General features: G+C 44.5%; 1 protein-coding gene across 1 annotated transcript in view; it reads right to left on the bottom strand.

The window, feature by feature from the left end:
- Positions 1-14,950: 14,950 nt before the first annotated feature.
- The window catches only part of LOC139392411 (transient receptor potential cation channel, subfamily N, member 1), a 40,110-nt gene continuing 30,199 nt past the window's right edge, over positions 14,951-24,861 (bottom strand). The window contains exons 24-30 of the mRNA XM_071140384.1: positions 23,789-23,986; positions 23,239-23,448; positions 22,323-22,777; positions 20,031-20,453; positions 17,939-18,396; positions 17,105-17,251; positions 14,951-16,816 (exon numbers count right to left, since the gene is read on the bottom strand). Coding sequence (XP_070996485.1) covers positions 16,644-16,816; positions 17,105-17,251; positions 17,939-18,396; positions 20,031-20,453; positions 22,323-22,777; positions 23,239-23,448; positions 23,789-23,986 — 2,064 coding nt within the window. The 3' untranslated portion in view covers positions 14,951-16,643. The remainder of the gene's footprint in view (positions 16,817-17,104; positions 17,252-17,938; positions 18,397-20,030; positions 20,454-22,322; positions 22,778-23,238; positions 23,449-23,788; positions 23,987-24,861) is intronic.

Genomic DNA, 24,861 nt, shown 5'->3' with positions numbered 1-24,861 from the left:
CGCTTTTAACGGACCTCTGAGACTATCACAGTGCAGGTGCATTTATACGGAGACTTGATTACACACAGGTGGATTGTATTTATCATCATTAGTCATTTAGGTCAACATTGGATCATTCAGAGATCCTCACTGAACTTCTGGAGAGAGTTTGCTGCACTGAAAGTAAAGGGGCTGAATAATTTTGCACTGCCAATTTTTCAGTTTTGATTTGTTAAAAAAGTTTGAAATATCCAATAAATGTCATTCCACTTCATGATTGTGTCCCACTTGTTGTTGATTCTTCACAAAAAAATACAGTTTTATATCTTTATGTTTGAAGCCTGAAATGTGGCAAAAGGTCGCAAAGTTCAAGGGGGCCGAATACTTTCGCAAGGCACTGTATGTATGAGATGAGTAATGAAAGATATGTAAACATTCTTAAAATGGCATTATTAAAGTGACAAGTGTTCCATTTATTAAAGTGGACAATGATATTCAGTCTGTATGTAGGCAGCCACCTCTCTGTGCTAGTGGTGGCTGTTAAACAATCTAATGGCCTTGAGATAGAAGCTGTTTTTCAATCTCTCTGTTCCAGCTCTGATGCACCTGGACTGACCTCACCTTCTGGATGGAAGCGGGGTGAACAGGTAGTGGCTCGGGTGGTTGTTGTCCTTGATGATCTTTTGGCCTTCCTGTGACATCGGGTGTTATAGGTGTCCTGGAAGGCAGGCAGTTTGCTGCCGGTGATGCGTTGTGCAGACCGCACCACCCTCTGGAGAGCTCTGCGGTTGTGGGCGGTGCAGTTGCTGTACCAGGAGGTGATACAGCCTGACAGGATGCTCTCAATTGTGCACCTGTAAACATCAGTGAGGTTTTTTGGTGACGGGCCAAACCTTTTCAGCCTCTTGAGGTTGAAGAGGCACTGTTGCGCCTTCTTCACCACGCTGTCTGTGTGGGTGGACCATTTCAGTTTGTCTGTGACGTGCAAGCCGAGGAACTTAAAACTTTCCACCTTTTCCACTACTGTCCTGTCGATGTGGATGGGGGGGAGGGTGCTCCCTCTGCTGTTTCTTGAAGTCCACGATCATCTCCTTTGTTTTGTTGACGTTGAGCGAGAGGTTATTTTCCTGACACCACACTCCGAGGGCCCTCACCTCCTCCCTTTAGGCCGTCTCGTCATTGTTGATAATCAAGCCTACCACTGTAGTGTCATCTACAAACTTGATGATTGAGTTGGAAGCGTGCATGGCCACGCAGTCATGGGTGAACAGTGAGTACAGGAGAGGGCTGAGAACACACCCTTGTGTGACCCCAGTGTTGAGGATCAGCGGGGTGGAGATGTTGCTTCCTACCTTCACCACCTGGGTGCAGCCCGCCAGAAAGTCCAGGACCCAGTTGCACAGGGCGGGGTTGAGATCCAGGTTATCGAGCTTAATGACAAGTTTGGAGGGTACTATGGTATTAAATGCTGAGCTGTAGTCAATGAACAGCATTCTTACATAGGTATTCCTCTTGTCCAGGAGGGATAGGGCAGTGTGCAGTGTGATGGCAATTGCATCATCAGTGGACCTATTGGGGCGGTAAGCAAATTAGAGTGGTGGGGTACGAGGTAATTGAGGTCGATACAGTATGTACATATAGGGATAAAGGTAGGGATAAAGTGACAAGGCAAAAGGATAGATAATTAACAGTAGCAGCAGCGTATTTGATGAGTCAAAGGAGTTAGTGCGAAAAGGGTCAATGCTATTTGGTTAACTATTTAACAAACTATTTAGCAGTGTTATGGCTTGGGGTAAAAGATTAAGACCCTCTGTAGCGCATTGAGGTCAGTGCCAAGTCATTACCATTCCAAGCAGTGATGCAGCCAATCAAGATGCTTTCAATGATGCAGCTGTATAACTTTATTTTTTACTTATCTGAGTTACAGTCTTGTCCCATCGCTGCAACTCCCTTACAGACTCGGGAGGGGTGAAGGTCAAAAGTCCTCCAAAAACACAACCCCGCCAAGATGCACTGCTTCTTGCCACAATGCTCACTTAACCCAGAAGCCAGCCACACCAATGTGTCAGAGGAAACACCATACACCTGGTGACCGTGTCAGTGTGCACTGCGCCCAGCCCGCCACAGGAGTTGCTAGAGCACGATGGGACAAGGACAACCCGGCCTGCCAAACATGGACAAAGCTGGGCCAATTGTATGCCACCTCATGGGTCTACTAGTCGTGGCCGGCTACAACATAGCCTGGGATTGAACATACAGACAACGGTTAGTCAGGCTGACTGAGGTAGTATGTACATGTAGATATGGTTAAAGTGACTATGCATAGAGTAGCAGTAGCTTAAAAGAGGGGTTGGCGGGTGGGACACAATGCAGATAGCCCGGTTAGCCAATGTGCGGGAGCACTGGTTGGTCGGACCAATTGAGGTAGTATGTACATGAATGTATAGGTAAAGTGACTATGCATATACAGTATGATAAACAGAGAGTAGCAGCAGCGTAAAAAGAGGGGTTGGGGGAGGAACACAATGCAAATAGTCTGGGTAGCCATTTCATTACCTGTTCAGGAGTCTTATGGCTTGGGCGTAAAAACTGTTGAGAAGCCTTTTTCTCCTAGACTTGGCACGCCTTCCTCTGACACCGCCTGCTGTAGAGGTCCTGGATGGCAGGCAGCTTAGCCCCAGTGATGTACTGGGCCGTACGCACTACCCTCTGTAGTGCCTTGCAGTCAGAGGCAGAGCAATTACCGTACCATGCAGTGATGCAACCAGGATGCTCTCAATGTTGCAGCTGTAGAACCTTATGAGGATCTCAGGACCCATGCCAAATCTTTTAAGTTTCCTGAGGGGGAATAGGCTTTGTCGTGCCCTCTTCACGACGGTCTTGGTGTGTTTGGACCATTCTAGTTTGTCGTTGATGTGGACACCAAGGAACTTGAAGCTCTCAACCAGCTCCACTACAGCCCCGTCGATGAGAATGGGGACGTGCTCGGTCCTCCTTTTCTTGTAGTCCACAAACATCTCCTTAGTCTTGGTTACGTTGAGGAATAGGTTGTTATTCTGGCTCCACCAGGCCAGGTCTCTGACCTCCTCTCTATAGGCTATCTCATCTATGTTGGTGATCAGGCCTACCACTGTTGTGTCGTCTGCAAACTTAATGATGGTGTTGGAGTCGTGCCTAGCCATGCAGTCATGGGTGAACAGGGAGTACAGGAGGGGACTGAGCACACACACCTGTTGAGCTCCAGTGTTGAGGATCAGCGTGGCAGATGTGTTGCTATCTAGCCTCACCACCTGGGGGCGGCCCAGTCAGGAAGTCCAGGATCCAGTTGCAGAGGGAGGTGTTTAGTCCCAGGATCCTTAACTTAGTGATGAGCTTTGAGGGTACTAAGGTGTTGAACGCTGAGCTGTAGTCAATGAATAGCATTCTCACACAAGTGTTCCTTTTGTCCAGGTGGGAAGGGGCAGTGTGGACTGCAATAGAAATTGCATCATCGGTGGATCTGTTTGGGCGGTATGCAAATTGGAGTGGGTCTAGGGTTTCTGGGATAATGATGTTGTCAGCCATTACCAACCTTTCAAAGCACTTCATGGCTACGGACGTGAGTGCTACGGGTCTGTAGTCATTTAGGCAGGTTGCCTTTGTGTTCTTGGGCACAGGGACTATGGTGGTCTGCTTGAAGCATGTTGGTATTACAGACTCAATCAGGGACATGTTGAAAATGTCATGAAGACACCTGCCAGTTGGTCAGCACATGCCCGGAGCACACGTCCAGGTAATCCGTCTGGCCCCACAGCTTTGTGTATGTTGACCTGTTTAAAGGTCTTTCTCATGTTGGCTACGAAGAGCGTGATAACACAGTCATCCAGAACAGGTGATGCTCTCATGCATGCCTCAGTGTTGCTTGCCTCGAGCATAGAAGTGATTTATTGTCTGGTAGGCTTGTGTCACTGGGCAGCTCCCAGCTCTGCTTCCCTTTGTAGTCTGTAATAGTTTGCAAGCCCTGCCACATAAGATGAGCGTCGGAGCCGGTGTAGTATGATTCAATCTTAGCCCTGTGTTGACGCTTTGCCTGTTTGATGGTTTGTCACAGGGCATAGCAGGATTTCTTGTAAGCTTCCGGGTTAGAGTCCCGCACCTTGAAAGCGGCAGCTCTACCTTTTAGCTCAGAGTGAATATTGCCTGTAATCCATGGCTTCTGGTTGGGGTATGTGCGTACAGTCACTGTGGGGACGACGTCCTCAATGCACTTATTGATAAAGCAAGTGACTGATGTGGTGTACTCCTCAATGCCGTCGGAAGAATCACGGAACATGTTCCAGTCTGTGCTAGCAAAACAGTCCTGTAGTTTAGCATCTGCTTCATCTGACCACTTTTTTATAGACCGAGTCACTGGCGCTTCCTGCTTTCATTTTAGCTTGTAAGCAGGAATCAGGAGGATACAGTTGTGGTCGGATTTACCAAATGGAGGGCGAGGGAGAGCTTTCTACGCGTCTCTGTGTGTGGAGTACAGGTGATCTAGAATGTTTTTCCCTCTGGTTGCACATCTATCATGTTGATGGAAATTTGGTAGAACTTATGTAAGTTTCCCTGCATTAAAGTCTCCGGCCACTAGGAGCGCCGCCTCTTGGTGAGTGGTTTCCTGTTTGCTTATTTCCTTATACAGCTGACTGAGTGCGGGCTTAGTAAAAATAAACAGCCACTAAAAGTATAGCTGAAAACTCTCTAGGCAAGTAGTGTGGCCTGCAATTTATCACAATATACTCTACTTCTACTTCTAGACTTCCTTAGATTTTGTGCACCAGTTGTTGTTTACAAATAATCACAGACCGCCCCACCTCGTCTTACCGTAGTGCAGGCAGTTAGGAAAGCTAAGGCTAGCTTTTTCAAGCAGAAATTTGCATCCTGTAGTACAAACTCAAAAAAGTTCTGGGACACTGTAAAGTTCCATGGAGAATAAGGGCACTTCCTCCCAGCTGCCCACTGCACTGAGGCTTGGAAACACTGTCACCACCGATAAAACCAATATAATTGAGAATTTCCACCTGGCTACCCCTACCCCGGTCAACAGCCCTGCACTCGCCACAGCAACTCTCCCAAGCCTCCCCCATTTCTCCTTCACCAAAATCCAGATAGCTGATGTTCTTAAAGAACTGCAAAACCTGGACCCCTACAAAACAGCGGGGCTAGACAATCTGGACCCTCTCTTTTTAAAATTATCTGCGGAAATTGTTGCAACCTCTATTACTAGCCTGTTCAACCTCTCTTTCGTATCGTCTGAGATTCCCAAAGATTGGAAAGCTGTTGTGCTCATCCCCCTCTTCAAAAGGGGAGACACTCTAGAATCCCACCGTACCTTTCGATTCACACCGTACCTTCTCCACTATGCAATCAGGTTTCAGAGCTGGTCATGGGTGCACCTCAGCCACGCTCAAGGTCCTAAACAATATCATAACCGCCATTTACAAGAGACATTACTGTGCAGCCATATTCATCGACCTGGCCAAGGCTTTCGACTCTGTCAAATACCACATTCTTATTGGCAGACTCAACAGCCTTGGTCTCTCAAATGATTGCCTCGCCTGGTTCACCAACTACATCTCCGATAGAGTTCAGTGTGTCAAATCGGAGGTCCTGGTGTCCGGACCTCTGGCAGCCTTTATGGGGGTGCCACAGGGTTCAATTCTCGGGCCGACTCTCTTCTCTGTATACATCAATGATGTCGTTCTCGCTGCTGGTGATTCTCTGATCCACTTCTACGCAGACGACACCATTCTGTATACCTCTGGCCCTTATTTGGACACTGTGTTAACTAACTTCCAGACGAGCTTCAATGCCATACAACTCTCCTTCCGTGGCGTCCAACTGCTCTAAAATGCAAGTAAAACTAAATGCATGCTCTTCAACCAATCACTGCCCGCCCGTCCAGCATCACTACTCTGGACGGTTCTGACTTAGAATATGTGGACAACTACAAATACCTAGGTGTCTGGCTAGACTGTAAACTCTCCTTCCAGACTCACATTAAGCATCTCCAATCCAAAATTAAATCTAGAATCGGCTTCCTATTTCGCAACAAAGCATCTTTCACTCATGCTGCCAAATATACCCTCGTAAAACTTACCATCCTACCAATCCTCGAATTTGGCGATGTCATCTATAAAATAGCCTCCAACACTCTTCTCAACAAATTGGATGCAGTCTATCACAGTGCCATCTGTTTTGTCACCAAAGCCCCATATATTACCCACCATTGCGACCTGTTCGCTCTCTTTGGCTGGCCATCGCGTCATACTCGTCACCAAACCCACTGGCTCCAGGTCATCTACAAGTCTCTGCTAGGTAAAGCCCCGCCTTATCTCAGCTCACTGGTCACCACAGCAGCACCCACGCGTGGCACACGCTCCAGCAGGTATATTTCACTGGTCACTCCCAAAGCCAATTCCTCCTATGGCCGCTTTTCCTTCCAGTTCTCTGCTGCCAATGACTGGAACAAACTGCAATAATCACTGAAGCTGGAGACCCATATCTTCCTCACTAGCTTTAAGCACCAGCTGTCAGAGCAGCTGACAGATCACTGCACCTGTACATAGCCCATCTGTAAACAGCCCATCCAACGACCTCATCCCCATAATGTATTTATTTATTTATCTTGCTCCTTTGCACCCCAGTATCTCAACTTGCACATTCATCTTCTGCACATCTATCATTCCAGTGTCTAATTGCTTTATTGTAATTACTTTGCCACAATGGTCTATTTATTGCCTTACCTCCCTTATCTTACCTCATTTGCACTCACTGTATATAGATTTTATTTTTTTCTACTGTATTATTGACTGTATGTTTGTTTAATCCATTTGTAACTCTGTGTTGTTGTATGTGTCAAACTGCTGTGCTTTATCTTCGCCAGGTCGCAGTTGTAAATGAGAACTTGTTTTCAACTAGCCTACCTGGTTAAATAAAGGTGAAACATAGGATATTTATATTAGTTTTTAGTTCCTGAGTCCCGTAGGTAGGATATTCGTGATCGTACCTCATCTAGTTTATTGTCCAATGATTGCACATTGGCGAGTAGTATTGACGGTAAGGGCAGCTTTCCCAGTCTCTTTGTCCTCTGTACCTGCATCGCTTCCTCTAACGGGGATGTTGGCCCTGTCGGGGGGTTGAAGAATGTCCTGTGCATCTTGCTTGTTGAAGAAAAAATCTTTGTCTAATCCGAGGTGAGTGATCGCTGTCCTGATATCCAGAAGCTCAGTTTTGCCGTAATATACGGTTGCAGAAACATTATGTACAAAATAAGTTACAAATAACCCAAAACAAATCCCATAATAGCACAATTGGTCAGGCCCCCTTAAAACTGCTGCCATTTCCTGACCTCAGATTAAAGCCCAAATCAATGCTTTACAGAGAAATGCTTCAAGTAACAGACACATATCAACATCAACTGTTCAGAGGAGACTGCGTTAATCAGGCCTTCATGGTTGAACTGCTGCAAAGAAACCACTACTAAAGGACACCAATAATAAGAAGAGCAATGGACATTAGACTGGTGGAAATCTGTCCTTTGGTCTGATGAGTAAATGTGAGATTTTTGGTTCCAACCGCCGTGTCTTTGTGAGACGCAGAGTAGGTGAACGGATGATCTCTGCATGTGTGGTTCCCACCGTGAAGCATGGAGGAGGAGGTGTGATGGTGTGGGGGTGCATTGCTTGTGACACTGTCTGTGATTTATTTAGAATTCAAGACACACTTAACCAGCATGGCTATCACACCATTCTGCAGCGATACGCCATCCCATCTGGTTTGCACTTAGTGGGATTGTCATTTGTTTTTCAACAGGACAATGACCCAACACACCTCCAGGCTGTGTAAGGGCTATTTGACCAAGAGGGAGAGTAATGGAGTGCTGCATCAGATGACCTGGGCTCCCCAATCACCTGGCCTCAACCCAGTCGAGATGACACATGGAGTTTGCTTGAGGCTGGCTCCAGGGTGGTCTAGTGTCCTGCTCTGTTTCTCATCTCATAAACCTCTCTCTCATACTGTACTGGCCCCTGGCCTCCGAGTGCAACACCATTGCTGCTGAGCACTCAGGGAGGTATACCTTCATCTTAGCTAGTCTAGATAAATTAAGATAAAGATAAATACCATCTGTTTCAAATAAATGTAGGCCTATAAATCCTGGACAATTTTTGCAGCATTGTCTCATTAAAGTCTATTGTAGCAACCCCTCCAGCAGTGTTACTGTACTTTTAGAGATTTGAGATGGACCAAAACTATCCAGTCATGGTCCAGGGGATAAAAAGAAGCCTAAACATGTGTCACAGTGATAAAGCTAAACCTTAACTAATTTAGACCGCTATGCCAACATTACGTTTTCTTCAGCCGGGTCGAATGTCCACTTCCTATAAATACATGCCGTTTAGCAGATGCTTTTATCCAAAGCGACTTACAGCCATGCCTTTTCTTATAGCTGGCCCCAGTGGGAATCAAACATCGAAGGCTGCTGAGGGGAGGATGACTCATATTAATGGCTGGAATGTGATCAAATGTGGTTGATACCATTCGATTGACTCCAATACTATGAGCCATCCTCCCCTCAGCAGCCTCCCCTGGAATCAAACCCATGACCCTGTCGTTAAAAAACAAAAACTCTACCAACTGAGCCACACAGGAGCCTCCATGTCCTCACAGCAGGTCTTTCTCTTCACGTAGAGGAATGACCTCAGACAGAGGTTTAGACTTGGTCCTGGTGTTGGTCTCCATTGACAGGCACATTACAGACCTCCTCCAGTGTCATTATGGGAGTCACCGACGCCTTCAGTCTCTATACCAGGAGAGGAACACATTCATATATCTGTCTATCTCTCCATCTGTCCATCCATGCGTCCGTCCATCCATCCAGACATTATCCATCCATCTTGGTGGATTCATGTTCATTCATAGGGTGGCAGGTAGCCAGGCGGTTAAGATCATTGGGCCAGTAACTGAAAGGCTGCTGCTTTGAATCCCTGAGCTGGCAAGGTAGAACAATCTGCTGTTCTGTCCTTGAGAAAGGCAGTCCAACCCGCAACACCTGAAGACATGGGCCTTGATTAAGGCAGCCCCCCTCACCTCACCTCTCTGATTCAGAGGGGTTGGGTTAAATGTAGAAGCTGCATTTTGGTTGAATGCCTTCCGTTGTGAAACTAGGTACCCCCTTTCACATACAAATTTGTCTACCTTACCACTAAACAAGTGTCTTTCCTTCCAAGAAGCTCAGGCATGGCTCCAAATGGTAGCGATATGTCTAACCCTTAACAGTGGGCTGTGCTGGACAATGGCAATGACCAGTATGGGCTGCAGTGCGGCTTGGTTGGGTTGTGTTTTGGAGGACGCACGGCTCACGACCATCGCTTCTCCCGAGTCCGTACGGGAATTGCTGTAATGAAACAAGACTGTAACTACCAATTGGATGCCATGGAATTGGGGAGGAAAAGGGGTAAAAAAAACAAAAAAATAAAAGGTTGGTGAGGAGAAGAGTTCGCCTTTCATGGTGAAAAATAGTTAAGATTGCATACACAAGTTTTTAATAACAAAGGAAAATTCCACTATTAATGGAAAATTCCACTATAAATCCTTTTCCTTACTAAAAAAAAAAAAATCTGTGCAAAATGCAGAACTGTGAAACACAGTTAAACTCGCAATACAATGCAGCGTGATTAAGGCTGTAAATGTTTTGCTCATTGCGGTTGGCTGCCCTGGGTAGGGGCAATGTCACCCAATGCAGTGTGATGAATGAGGTAGACTCACCATGATTAACATTGGAGAGACCACCAACCAGCAGTGCCTTAAAGAAGAAATGTGGAGGTTTTTCCAGGATCCTTTTCACCATGATAGCGAGCCGCTGTACTCCAACAAATCAGCAGGAGGTATATTGTTATGGACTAAAAGCATATAAGAAATGATAAGAATGAGATCTGCAAAGGTGCTGTATATTGATGGGGTCAACTTGCGGTCATGATAGGGGCTGCACCAAATGTTTGATGTATTATAATAATTGATTATGCTTATGTTGTATTAATAGAAGGGGAAGGGCTATAAGACCCCTCCCCTCCACATTTATAGGGACCTAGACTACAGATTAACAATATACAGTGGGGAGAACAAGTATTTGATACACTGCCGATTTTGCAGGTTTCCTACTTACAAAGCATGTAGAAGTCTGTAATTTTTATCATAGGTACACTTCAACTGTGGGCCAAAATCTCTGCTGCAGTGTGTGCAAACCTGGTCAAGAACTACAGGAAACGTATGATCTCTGTAATTGCAAACAAAGGTTTCTGTACCAAATATTAAGTTCTGCTTTTCTGATGTATCAAATACTTATGTCATGCAATAAAATGCAAATTAATTACTTAAAAATCATACAATGTGATTTTCTGGATTTTTGTTTTAGATTCCGCCTCTCACAGTTGAAGTGTACCTATGATACAAATTACAGACCTCTACATGCTTTGTAAGTAGGAAAACCTGCAAAATAGGCTGTGTATCAAATACTTGTTATCCCCACTGTATATTCATTATAAGGTTTAACATTGTTCCACAGTCTTTTATAGTCTCTGCCTCTTATAAAGAAACGGTCTGAGAGATGTGTGAGTTATTGCAGTCAAAACAGGAGGTCTGTGAGAAAGGGCCTCAAAGATAAAAGAGATTCATAGACACAGAACCCTGCAGGGAGTGAAAGAGATAAGAGACTAGTCAGACATACCACTATAAATCAACTTCTGGATTGGACATTTACTGCTGAGCCTTTAGATAACGCTGAAACTATTGTTTGTATAGCTTGGTCTTGGTCTCATGAGTAGAAGGTAATGACGTAGGCAGTGACATCACTGGGGTTGACTGCAAACATAATACAATAATTTGGACCCTTTCCTATTTTGCAGAGAGACATCAGTTGTACAGTATGTTTGATGTTTGACCTTTGACTTCTGTCTACAGCTGTATTTCGATTAAAATTGTTATGATTTATAAGTGCACATTTTGACTATTCCTTATTTGTTAAGTAAAAAAATTGAGCACAGAAAAATGGAACCCACAATATAAAATAAATCTTTAGAAAATAAAGATCACAAGACATTTCCATTGAAGACATGTTCAGCATTGCCAGATAATGGGGCAGATAGCCTATTGGTTAGAGCGTTGGGCCAGTAACCGAAAGGTTGATATATCGAATCGCCGAGCTGACCAGGTAAAAACCTGTCGTTCTGCTCTTGAACAAGGCAGTTAACCCACTGTTCCTAGACCAGTTAACCCACTGTTCCTAGGCCGTCATTGTAAATAAGAAATTGTTCTTAACTGACTTGCCTAGTAAAAAAATAAATATATATATATATTTCTTGGAAGCAGGAGTTGTTTTTGAGAGAAAAACCAATGAATAATGTCATACAACAGGGCATAATCATTCAAGGCCAGAAGAAGCAAACAGATACAGCACATTCATTCTGAAAAAGAGCTCACATTGGAACACTTACCAAATATCCAGCTTAGGGCAACAACTTCAGATAAAGATGTGAACATCAGTGTTATAACCACAGCATGGTCTTACAATTGGAAGATTTAGACCCTGCCCTGTAAAAGGCCCAAGGGGATAATAGGATATTATTTGTTTGAATAGGATAACAGCACCAAGATTACCCCTCTTGAAACCAGATACACATATGCATGCATGCACACACACACACACACACACACAAGAGAAATAGAAACATGCATGGACACTCGCACACACACACAGGTGCACACACAGGTACACACACACACAGGTACACACACAGGTACACACACAGGTACACATACAGGTACACACACGCACACACCTTAGTAATGCAGTAAAGGCCAAGCAGGAAGGTCAAGAAGTCGACACAGTAATAGGGTGAACACCTTTTTATACCCCAGCCTGAGGAGACTCTTTGGAACAGAGCTGTCATAATACAGTCCCCACAACCCCACAAGACAAAACACACATCAAACTATACACAAGACAAAACACACAAACTATAGAGAAGACACACATCAAACTACGGACCTGACAAAACACACATCAATCTATAGATGAGACAAAACAAACATCCAACGACAGACAAGACACACATCAAATTATAAACAAGATACAAATCAAACTATAGACAAGACAAAACACACAAACTATATACAAGACTAAACATACATCAAACTATAGACAAATCAAAACACACCAAATTATAGACACGACAAAACACACATCATACTACAGAAAAGACACATCAAACTATAGACAAGACAAAACACACATTAAACTATAGAAAAGACACATTAAAATATAAACAAAACAAAACACACATCACACTATAGACAAGACAAGACACACATCAAACTATAGACAAGACCAACATTAAACTATAGACAAGACAAAACACACCAAACTATAGACAAGACAAAACAAACATCAAACTATATACAAGACAAAACAAAAACACATCCAACGATAGACAAAACAAATCAAATGATAGACAGGACAAGAAACATATAATTATGCACAATACAAAACACTCATCAAAACTATAGACAAGACACACATCACACTATAGACAAGACAAAACACACATCAAACTATAGACAAGACACACATCAAACTATAGACAAGACAAAACACACATCAAACTATAGACAATACAAAACCACACATCAAACTATAGACAAGACAAAACACACATCAAACTATAGACAAGACACACATAAAACTATATACGAGACAAAACACACATCAAACTATAGACAAGACAAAACACACATCTAACTATAGAAAAAGACAAAACACAAATCAGACTATAGACAAAACAAAACACATCAAACTATAGACAGGACAAGACACACATCTAATTAGACAAGATTAAACACACATGAAACTATAGACAAGACACACATCAAACTACAGATGAGACAAGACACACATCAATCTATATTCAAGACAAAACACACATGAAACTATAGAAAAAAACATACAAACATCATACTATAGACAAGACACACATCAAACTATAGACAAGACAAGACTAAACAAACATCAAACTATAGACAAGACACTCATCAAACTATAGACAAGACAAAACACAAACTATAGACAAGACTAAACAAACATCAAACTATAGACAAGACACTCATCAAACTATAGACAAGACAAAACACAAACTATAGACAATACAAAACACAAACTATAGACAAGACAAAACACAAACTATAGACAATACAAAACACAAACTATAGACAATACAAAACACAAACTATAGACAAGACAAAACACTCATCTTTTAATCTTTCATAAATAACAGATTGTGTTAGTGTGTGTGTGTGTGTTTGCGTGTGTGCATGCGCATGTGTGCTTGTGTGTGCATGTGTGAATATACCTTACATTACAGACTTAAAACTTTATTGAAGTTTAGGTTGTATAAAACATATCAACAATACAATAGAATGAGGGGTTACGGATGTTTTTTAAAAGTTTCTATGAACCATAGAAGTTGGCTCAACAAGTCTGGACATTTTAGAGTCAGTGAGTCCTGCAAGGCACTCAAAGAGGTGAGAAAGATGAGAAACTTGGGCTTGAGTCCCAAATGGCACTCTATTCCCTATATAGCACACTACTTTTGACCAGAGCCCTATGACCTTATGGGCTCTGGACAAAAGCAGTGAATAAATATGGGGAATAGGGTGCCATTTAAGATGCACCCTGAGTTATTTACCTCCTATTTTCATTCTCTGTTTAGAGTTACGTTAAGCTGAGTCCTATTCATTGTGAATTCTTATATGTTATATGCTTCAAACACATCAATCTCACTCCCCAGACACACTGTACTTATCCTGGTCTGACCAGGTAAAAACAACATCCTCGCAGTTAATCTAGAATGAGAAGAGCGAAGGGTTTCCCCCCGTATCTCTGGCGTAATTAATGGAAGAAGCACAGTTGGCTACGGTGTTAAGTTTAGTTCAATGATAAAGAGAGTGGAAGGTACTACGCTTACAGGCCTGTTTCCTAGCTCCTAGCCATAATGTCAAGATAGAAGAGGGAGGGGAGAGAGAGAGAGAGAGAAAGAGGTTGGGGAGGTGGAGGGGAGGGGGAGAGGGAAGGGAGAGGAGATAGAGAGGGGAGGGAGAGAGGGGAGAGGAGAGAGAGAAAGAGGGTGGGGAGGTGGAGGGGGGGAGAGAGAGGGGAGGGAGAGAGGGGAGAGGAGAGAGAGAAAGAGAAAGAGGGTGGGGAAGTGGAGGATAGGGGGAGAGGGAGGGGAGAGGAGATAGAGGGGAGGGAGAGAGGGGAGAGGAGAGAGAGAAATAGGGTGGGGAGGTGGAGGGGGGGAGAGAGAGGGGAGGGAGAGAGAGAAAGAGGGTGGGGAGGTAGAGGGGGGGAGGGAGGGGAGAGGAGAGAGAGAAAGAGAAAGAGGGTGGGGAGGTGGAGGGTAGGGGGAGAGGGAGGGGAGAGGAGATAGAGAGGGGAGGGAAAGAGGGGAGATGAGAGAGAGAAAGAGGGTGGGGAGGTGGAGGGGAGGTGGAGGGTAGGAGGAGAGGGAGGGGAGAGGAGATAGAGAGGGAGAGGAGAGAGGAGAGAGAGAAAGAGGGTGGGGAGGTGGAGGGGGGAGGGAGGGAGGGGAGGAGGAGAGAGAGGAGAGGGGAGAGGAGAGAGAGAAAGAGGGTGGGGAGGTGGAGGGTAGGGGAGAGGGAGGGGAGAGGAGATAGAGAGGGGAGGGAAAGAGGGGAGAGGAGAGAGAGAAAGAGGGTGGGGAGGTGGAGGGGAGGTGGAGGGTAGGAGGAGAGGGAGGGGAGAGGAGATAGAGAGGGAGAGGAGAGAGGAGAGAGAGAAAGAGGGTGGGGAGGTGGAGGGGGGGAGGGAGGGAGGGAGGGGAGAGGAGAGAGAGGGGAGAGGGGAGAGAGGGGAGAGGAGAGAGAGAAAGAGGGTAGGGAGGTGGAGGGTAGGGGGAGAGGGAGGGGAGAGGAGAGAGAGAGGGGGGAGAAGGAGTGACCCATAATAAAGTAAATGATGTGACAGAGAAAGCAGACTGGTTTGAACTCCTACTGCTCTATTTCACAGGTTTGACCATTTTCATTAAGTAATGGAGTTACTGAGTAACTCATGTTATATCATGATAATACAATTATACTTTTCTCTAAACACATCACTACAATAAACACTATTCATAAAAATGTTATAAAAACATATTTAACTGTAGAATGAAGCATGATATAATGTATATTGTAAAATAGGAGGCTTATGTGGACATGTAGTCCACATAATTGGCAGAGTTGACGTAGACACTTATCTACTGCCATTGAGTAAACAAAATAAACAGGTGTTTCAGTAACACCTGGTTCATTTGTCAAAGAACACATTTTTTCTCAATACTGTCCCTATAAAAGTGTTATTATAATGAAATGCTACGCCATGCATAATCAAGGCACTGTCGCATGAAAGTAATGATGATAGGACAATACTACACTATAATAGTGGTGCGGCAGATAGCCTAGCGGTTAAGAGTGTTGGGCCAGTAACCGAAAGGTGGCTTGTTTGAATACCTGAGCGGCAAGGTGGAAAAATCTGCTGTTCTACCCTTGAGCAAGGCATTAACCCCCAACAACTGCTCCCCGGTGCCATTGAACTTGATTAAGGCAGACCCCTGCACCCCTGATTCAGAGGGGTTGGGTTAAATGTGTTAGACACATTTCAGTTGAATGCATTCAGTTGTGCAACTGACTAGGTATCATCTTTCCCTAATAAATCACATCATCTCTCTCGCATGTTTTTACAGGCTCATACGTCTGTCATACAGCTCATCAAACAACCCTGACAGAAAGTAGTCTAACTAGAACCTCTACTGGAGAATATCTGAAGCTACACACTATAAACCATAGCCTGGGACAACTTTTTCAAAAGTTATCTGATCGGATTTTGGCAATCGGATAGGATTAAATGCATAGAAATGGAACGAATAGAACAGGTGTCCCCATTTAACTAAATTATATGCCCTTTCTTTTTATTCTATTTCTTTGCATTTAATCAGATAGCTTTTGAAAAATTGGGCCCTGGGCACTGGATCACAAGTGATTTCCCATTGTGGACAATCAGGTCAATTGTGAGTGAGAGTAATGTATAAACGGGCAGCTGATAATAAAGGCAGTGTGTTTGGTGCTAGTAGTTCTGTTTCACAGGTTGTTGCTGTGATGTAGTAGGCCATGGCAGAATTGGGCCATTGGTAAGGCAGGGCTGGAGTCATACTGTCCAGTAAGTATTCAAGGCTCATGTTAATGTCAAGGCTGGGGTCCTGGCAGTCGGGCTAAGCTGTGTGCAGGCTCCTAAAGATGCTGGGTCCCGACAAGGCTTGGCTAAGGTCCTAAGGATACTGCTGGGTAAGGCTCATAGGCTGTATCCCAATTCTCCACCCTTCTCCCACAGTGTGCACTTAGACTTTCTGACATGGATTTTAAAAGCATTTGATTGGATAAATCATTGGAAGGATCTTCCAATATTGTTAAATCCATGACAGAAAGTGTGCAAGAGCATACTGTGGGAGAAGGGTGGAGAATCAGGATACAGCTTAATAAGTCAGGTGTGGGTGAGTTAGTCAGAAACACTGAGTCCTGGTTCCGGATGGACTGGATCAGTCAGGGTGCTGGGCAGGGCCAGTACCAGGGTCCCTCTCCTGCATGCCTCTGTCCCCCTGTCCTCTCAGCGCCAGGTAGCGTTGGACTACCACAGCCCAGTCTGTCACTTGCTCCACACGCACCTGGCCAGCCAGCCTGGAGCTGGAGGGGAGGGGCTGGGCCTGGCCATCTGGGGGGCATAGAGAGAGCTTGAAAGATAGGAACAAGAATGTAGGAACTATATGTTTGTTGGAACTTTTATTCATGAGAATCAAGAATGTAAGATGCTCAAACATGATTTTTTTTTCACGTGCCATGCATGTATGTATCAGATAATATTAGAACACCAAATCACATTCGCATTACCAAATGATTACTTTGAACAGTTAATTGACGTGAATTGAAATACATGAACTATGTGAATCTCAATCAATTGAAATCAGTGAATTGAAATGGATCAGTACAATCAGAGCCTCACCCTCAGGTAGGATCTGTGTCCTTTTGTTGGTCCTCATCCAGCCCAGGGAGGTGTGAGCTGGTATGTCCAGAGAGCGTGGGTCAGGCAGACCCTCTGCATCCTCCTCTTCAGTCATCAGGTCCCGGCCCTCTGTAGAGCAGATCTTACCTGGGGGGTTATATATAACACATACTGAGTGTACAAAACATTAAGAATACCTTCCTAATATTAAGTTGCACCCCACCTTTTGCCCCCAGAACAGACTCAATTTGTCGTGGCGTGGACTCTACAAGGTGTGGAAAGCGTTCCATAGGGATGCTGGCCCATTTTGACTCCAATGCTTCCCACAGTTGTGTCAAGTTGGTTGGATGTCCTTAGGGTGATGGACCATTCTTGATACATACAGGAAACTGTTGAGCGTCAAAAACCCAGGAGCGTTACAGTTGTTGACACAAACCAGTGTGCCTGGCACCTACTACCATACTCCGTTCAAATGGACTCAAATCTTTTGTCTTGCCCATTCACCCTCTGAATGGCACACATACACAATCCATGTCTCAATTGTCTCAAGGCTTAAAAATCCTTCTTTAACCTGTCTCCTCCTCTTCATTGAAGTGGATTTAACAAGATAAATCAATAAGGGATCATAGCTTTCACCTGGATTCACCTGGTCAGTCAATGTCATGGAAAGAGCAGGTGTCCATGTTTTGTACACTCAGTGTATATATAATACATGATGAAGAATTACACTCATGGTTTGCCTCCTTGGGAAACAATCATTTGTAGTGGTTAAAACTGCCGATATTGAATCTGTGAATTCCCTGAACAAGGTAGGAACACTAGTATGAAACTCACCTCCATGTTTGCAAAGCACCTTGGCGAAGAAGAAGAGGTTGGTGAAGAGGTTGAATGGAGACGGCGTGCCCGACTTCCTACTCATGTCCCGTATGAGCACGGCCCGGCCAAACTTCCACTCAGTGTCCGAGCGGGCCTGAATGCGCTGGTAGGTGTCACTCATCATGGCAATGAGCAGGTTGATCAGCACGATCACCGTCACCACCAGGTAGATGCCAAACGCCAGTTGGGCCACCACGCCGGCAGCCGGGGGTGAGCCCACCAACGTAGGCATTTCTTTAGGCTCCGTCAGGCCGAATAGGGCAAAGAAGAGCAGGACGGACACCTCCCGAGGGGTGTGGCCTGCTGTCTCCGGCTTCACAAAGGTGGCATTGTAGACGGCACACAAGCTCATGGTGAAGGCGGTGTGGAAGAGTGCCAGGATGACAGCAAACCTTCCCAGATCCTTCATCAGGTCACTGATGAGGATAGAAAACAAAAAAACAAAAATAAGACCTTATTATTGCAGATAATACTTGAGTGAACAATAAAAACTTATTTACAGAGGTACAGTGCATTTGGAAAGTATTCAGACCCCTTGACTTTTTAAACATTTTGTTACGTTACAGCTTGTTCTAAAATTGATTCAATAACGTTTTTCCCTCATCAATCTACAGTCAATACCCCATAATGACAAAGGGAAACAGGTTTCTATAAGATTTTGCAAATGTATTAAAAATAAAAAACAGAAATACCTTATTTATGTAAGTATTCAGACCCATTGCTATGAGACTCGAAATTGAGCTCAGGTGCATCCTGTTTTCATTGATCTACAACTTGATTGGAGTCCACCTGTGGTAAATTAAATTGATTGGACATGATTTGGAAAGGCACACACCTGTACCACAGTAAGGTACCACAGTTGACAGTGCATGTCAGAGCAAAAAACCAAGCCATGAGGTTCAAGTAATTGTCCGTAGAGCTCCGAGACAGGATTGTGTCGAGGCACCAAAAAATTTCTGCAGCATTGAAGAAGTTTGGAACCACCAAGACTCTTCCTAGAGCTGGCCGCCCGGCCAAACTGAGCAATCGGGGGAGAAGGGCCTTGGTCAGTGAGGTGGAGATGGGAGAACCTTCCAGAAGGACAACCATCTCTGAAGCACTCCACCAATCAGGCCTTTATGGAAGAGTGGTCAGATGGAAGCCACTCCTCAGTAAAAGGCACAAGGACTCCCAGACCATGAGAAACAAGATTATCTGGCCTGATGAAACCAAGATTGAACTCTTTGGCCAAATGTCACATCTGGAGGAAACCTGGCACCATCCCTACGGTGAAGCATGTGTGGCAGCATCATGCTGTGGGGAAGTTTTTCAGCGACAGGGACTGGGAGACTAGTCAGGATAGAGGGAAAGATGAACGGAGCAAAGTAGAGAGAAATCCTTGATGAAAACCTGCTCCAGAGCGCTCAGGAACTCCAACAGGACAATGACTTTAAGCAAACAGCCAAGACAACGCAGGAGTGGCTTCTGGACAAGTCTCTGAATGTCCTTGAGTGGCCCAGCAAGAGCCCGGATTTGAACCTGATCCAACATCAACGCAGAGACTTGAAACTAGCTGTGTAGCGACGCTCCCCATCCAACATGACAGAGCTTGAGAGGATCTGCAGAGAATAATGGGAGAAACTCCTCCAAATACAGGTGTGCCAAGCTTGTAGCGTCATACCCAAGAAGACTCCAGGCTGTAATCACTGTCAAAGGTACTTCAACAAAGTACTGAGCAAAGCATCTGAATAGTTGTGTAATATTTCAGTTTTTTTTTATTTTTATAAATGCGCAAACATTTCTAAAAACCTTTATTTGCTTTGTCATTATCGGGTATTGTGTGTCGATTGATGAGGGGAAAAAATGATTTAATCCATTTTAGAATAAGGCTGTAACGTAACAAAATGTGGAAAAAGTCTAGGTGTCTGAATACTTTCCAAATGCACTGTAGGAGCAGAGGAAGACCTGTTTAGTTGAAACGTGTTGCAGTATCAGTCCTGCTGACATGTTGATATGCTCCTACCTAGTAAATAGCCTACTTGTATAGTTTTCTCCAATGATCTTCTCTCACCTGATGATGATGGCCCAGGGGCCGAACAGGTGGTGGAAGGTCAGGAACTCCAGCAGCTGGATGAAGCCTAGAGTCATTGCCACGGCTAGTAGGACGTTCCGGGTGAAAAGGCAGTGGAGATGGGAGGGGGGCCAGAGCTGGAGAACCAGGGCCAGGAGATGGCAGAGCAAGGCAGCGGCGGAGAAGCCCAGGACAAGCACTCGGATCCAGGCTAGGCCGTGGCGCTCCCCTGGCTGGGTGAGCTCAGACACCAGCATGCCCCCCAGCCAGGCCAGCAGCAGCCACTCACTCCATCCAGGCAGCAGGTGACCCAGGTGGATGGGATTCAGCGGGGGGTAGGCAATGGTGAGGATGAAGAGGGCCAGGAGAAAGACGTGGGACACCAGGTAGCTCATGAACTTCACGATGGGGATGGTGTTGAACCTGGTGTGGTTTTGAAAGATTTTACATTAAATCCTAAAATAATATTCAATCCCAAGATAATATTGTCTGGCAATCAACTATTATACAAAACTGTCATTGATTACCCGGAGGAGTTTTTATGTTTTAAGTTAATTGTTGAATAATTGATTCATGATTGGTCAAACATAACTTAGTCTTAGTTCTCTTTTTGTAACTGGTAGAGTTTGAGATACAATGTTTGAATTTAAACACATCCCACTCGGCACAAACTGGTTGACTCAACGTTGTTTCAATGTAATTTGTCAATGTATTGTGACAAGGAATCTAAGTGGAAAAACACATTGGATTTGAAAAAAGAAACAGTTGTTTTGAGGGTGGAATCTCAACCACAGGATTATGTCATCATTGTAAAAAAATTACATTATCAGAACCCCCCTGCTATTTATTTGGTCTCCCATGCAGGGTTTAAATCAAGCCTGGCCCTGCTTAGTGTTGACATTGGTCACTGACTACTACCAATGTGCTATCGCAAGAACGATTATTGAGAGATCTCTTAATAACTAAATATATTCACTGTTGCTATCTAAATTATTCCAAAAGATAGGTTTAAAGCAAATTAAATGTAACCATACTTTATAGGTCATGTATTATCAATGAGACTATTTAGCTCTATACAGCATTTGGGAAGTCATCAAAAGCTATTGTTTCAATTCAACCCAGGGTTCAACTAAAACTAGACAAGACATATAGCACTAGGGTTCAACTAAAACTAGACAAGACATATAGCACTAAGGTTCAACTAAAACTAGACAAGACATATAGCACAAGGGTTCAACTAAAACTAGACAAGACATATAGCACTAGGGTTCAACTAAAACTAGACAAGACATATAGCACTAGGGTTCAACTAAAACTAGACAATACATATAGCACTAGGGTTCAACTAAAACTAGACAAGACATATAGCACTAGGGTTCAACTAAAACTAGACAAGACATATAGCACTAGGGTTCAACTAAAACTAGACAAGACATATAGCACTAGGGTTCAACTAAAACTAGACAAGACATATAGCACTAGGGTTCAACTAAAACTAGACAAGACATATAGCACTAGGGTTTCAAACTTTGGTTGATTTCAAATGGAGTTATCATCAATATGTTAGAGTCACGTCTCCATCTCAACCAAAAATCTAAGTTAAAGAATACGACTAAATCAAATCAAACTTTATTTAAAGTACATTTAAACTTCGATAAGATTAGATTTAGTCCTATTCTTGAACTTAGATGTTTGGTTGAGTTGGAGATGTTAATCCAACATATCAATTATTAATTCATAGACAAACCGGGTATTGAATTGTGTTTGTTGTCAATGCAACCAAATATGAACATTTAAAGGAGATTTATCTTCTGCTTGGATAGTTCCATCTGTGCCACTGATTTAGTCTGGCTTTAATTACAGTTTGACTACAAATTAGTAATTGATATGTTCGATTCACTTCTCCATCTCAACCAAAAATCTAAGATAAAGAATAGGACTAAATCAAATAAAACTTGAAATGCAAATTGACATTTTTGCTTTAAAATGGTTGAAAGCACAGTGATAACACATTTAGATTAACCAAAACCCTGACATTGTTTTACCATTGGAAATTGGTTGTGCTTTTAGATGGTTGAAAGCATATTGATAACACATTGGTAATTCTGCAAACTTCTGGCTGACTTTTTGAGTTGGTAACTAAAGGTTGACATCTCATTTATCAAGGTCTACCAAATATTACCCAAATTTCCACGTTGAAATGACGTTGTGTGTCCAGTGGGTTAGCCTCAAAAGGGCTCCCATTAATAAAGGCTATGAACCTGTATCTATCTATGAAAGTCTACTCTGTACCTGTGTTTGAGAGGCAGTGAGAGGAACAGCCACAGTGGAGGGCAGAGCAGCAAGCCAAAAAACAGCAGCAGGATCCTCCAGGAGTCCCACTGCAGACTGCCATACCACACCTCCGTCATGTACTTCTGGACAGCCGGGTGGGCCACCACTCCCTTCTGCCTCCCCTCGATCAGGCAGTCCAGCACGCTGGCCCCTCTATGGTCCACCGCCCTGAGTACGGCGCCGGCCCCTCTCCCCCCGCTCGAGGCCATGCTGAGCAGGTCGGAGGCCAGGCTTTCACAGTGGTGGGCTGCTGCCTGGAGGTCCACGTAGCGCTCCTTCTCCCTGAGGGCGGCCAGGCCCAGGGCTCGGGACAGACGCACGGCCGTGTCCAGGGGAGCAGCGGAGTGAAGAACTAGCTCCTCCAGAGTAGTGTTGGAGTTCAGCTTCCCACACACCATCAGGTCAAACACAAACTACAGACAACACACCACATCACACCAACAGGTCAAACACAAACTACAGACAACACACCACATCACACCATCAGGTCAAACACAAACTACAGACAACACACCACATCACACCATCAGGTCAAACACAGACTACAGACAACAAACATCAACACACCATCAGGTCAAACACAAACTAGGTACTCATCAGCAACATTGATTTAAAAATATGTTTTGGCAGTGCCTGTTCTATTAAAATTGTGGTTTGCTGACATCTTATGGTTAGACTAGAAAGAAAGTAGAAAGTATAGGGAGAATATTGAAAGGGAAAGGGGGATACCTAGTCAGTTGTACAACTGCAATGAGTCTCCGCATTTAACCCAACCCCTTAATTGACATCCACGTCTTCGGCGCCCAGGGAACAGGGGGTTAACTGCCTTGCTCAAGGGCAGAACGACAGCCAGAAAGAGAGAGGGAACACCAACCTTCCTGTCCTCCAGCAGTCTCAGTATGTTGTTCTCTTGTCGTCGTAGCAGGAAGCTAACCGTCCCCTGGTGGTTATCCCCGGCAGCGTACTGCAGTGGTGTTCGTCCCCCCTGGCACTCTACACTGGCCGACGCCCCACTCTCCACCAGGAACCGCACCATGTCCAGACAGCCTGCTTTGGCTGCGTAGTGGAGTGGGGTCCAGCCACTCTAGAATTGGGGGGTCAGGTGTGAATGGAATTAGTGTGTGATCTGGCATAGTTTTTTATTATTGTCACCATAACATCCCCATAACATCCTCATAACATTGTCACACTCTCCCCATAATGTTTCCATAACATCCTCATACTCTCCCCATAATGTTTCCCTAACATCCTCATACTCTCCCCATAATGTTTCCATAACATGTCCTTACATCCTCATAACATCCCCATACTCTCCCCATACTGTTTCCATTACATCTCCTTACATCCTCATACTCTCTCCATAATGTTTCCATAACATCCACAAATTCTCCACATAACATCTCCCATCTCCAGGTCAGTCTCACCTCTTCGGTGTGGTTGATCTCGGCCCCCTGGCCCAGCAGCACTCTGACCATGGCCACGTGGCCGCTGGCGGAGGCCAGGTGCAAACAGGTGCGGCCCTGCTTGTCCCTCAGGTGCAGCAGAGAGCTGGAGCGGCTCAGCAGCAGCCCCACCACAGACATGTGACCACTCTGGGCCGCCAGGTGAAGGGGGGTGGAGCCCTGAGGAGAAGGGGAGGGACAGGAGGACGGTCAGTCTGACAGATCCCCACAAATATATACCGTACACATATGCTCACACACAAGCTTGCAAAACGTGCACATGAACACAAACATTTACACATAAACCCTTGCACAAATGCATACACTCATGTAAAATGCATTCAGAAAGTATACAGACCCCTTGATTTTTTCCACATTTTGTTACGTTACAGCCTTATTCTAAATTGGATTACATTGTTTTTATTCCTCATCAATCTACACACAATACCCCATAATGACAAAACAAAAACATTAATATTTTTGCTAATTTATTAAACATAAAAAACGGAAATATCACGTTTACATAAGTATTCAGACCTGCACCTTTGGCAGCAATTACAGCCTCAAGTCTTCTTGGGTATGACGCTACAAGCTTGGCACACCTGTATTTGGGGAGTTTCTTTCATTCTTCTCTGCAGATCTTCTCAAGCTCTATGAGGTTGGATGGGGAGAGTCACTGCACAGCTATTTTCAGGTCTCTCCAGAGATGTTCAATCGGGTTCAAGTCCAGGCTCTGGCTGGACACTCAAGGACATTCAGAGACTTGTTCTGAAGCCGCTCCTGCGTCGGCTTGGCTGTGTGCTTAGAGTCGTTGTCCTGTTGGAAGGTGAACCTTAGCCCCAGTCTGACGTCCTGAGTGCCCGGGAGCAGGTTTTCATCAAGGATCTCTCTGTACTTTGCTCCGTTCATTTTTCCCTCGATCCTGACTAGTCTCCCAGTCCCTCTCGCTGAAAAACATCCCCACAGCATGATGCTGCCATGCTTATGCTTCACCGTAGGGATGGTGCCAGGTTTCCTCCAGACATGACACTTGGCATTATGGCCAAATAATTCAA

This window comes from Oncorhynchus clarkii, chromosome 32, assembly GCF_045791955.1.
Source record: "Oncorhynchus clarkii lewisi isolate Uvic-CL-2024 chromosome 32, UVic_Ocla_1.0, whole genome shotgun sequence".
Classification (NCBI taxonomy): Eukaryota; Metazoa; Chordata; class Actinopteri; order Salmoniformes; family Salmonidae; genus Oncorhynchus; species Oncorhynchus clarkii.
Note: the sequence above shows the minus strand (reverse complement) of the source record. Positions and strands in the feature narration are given on the sequence as shown.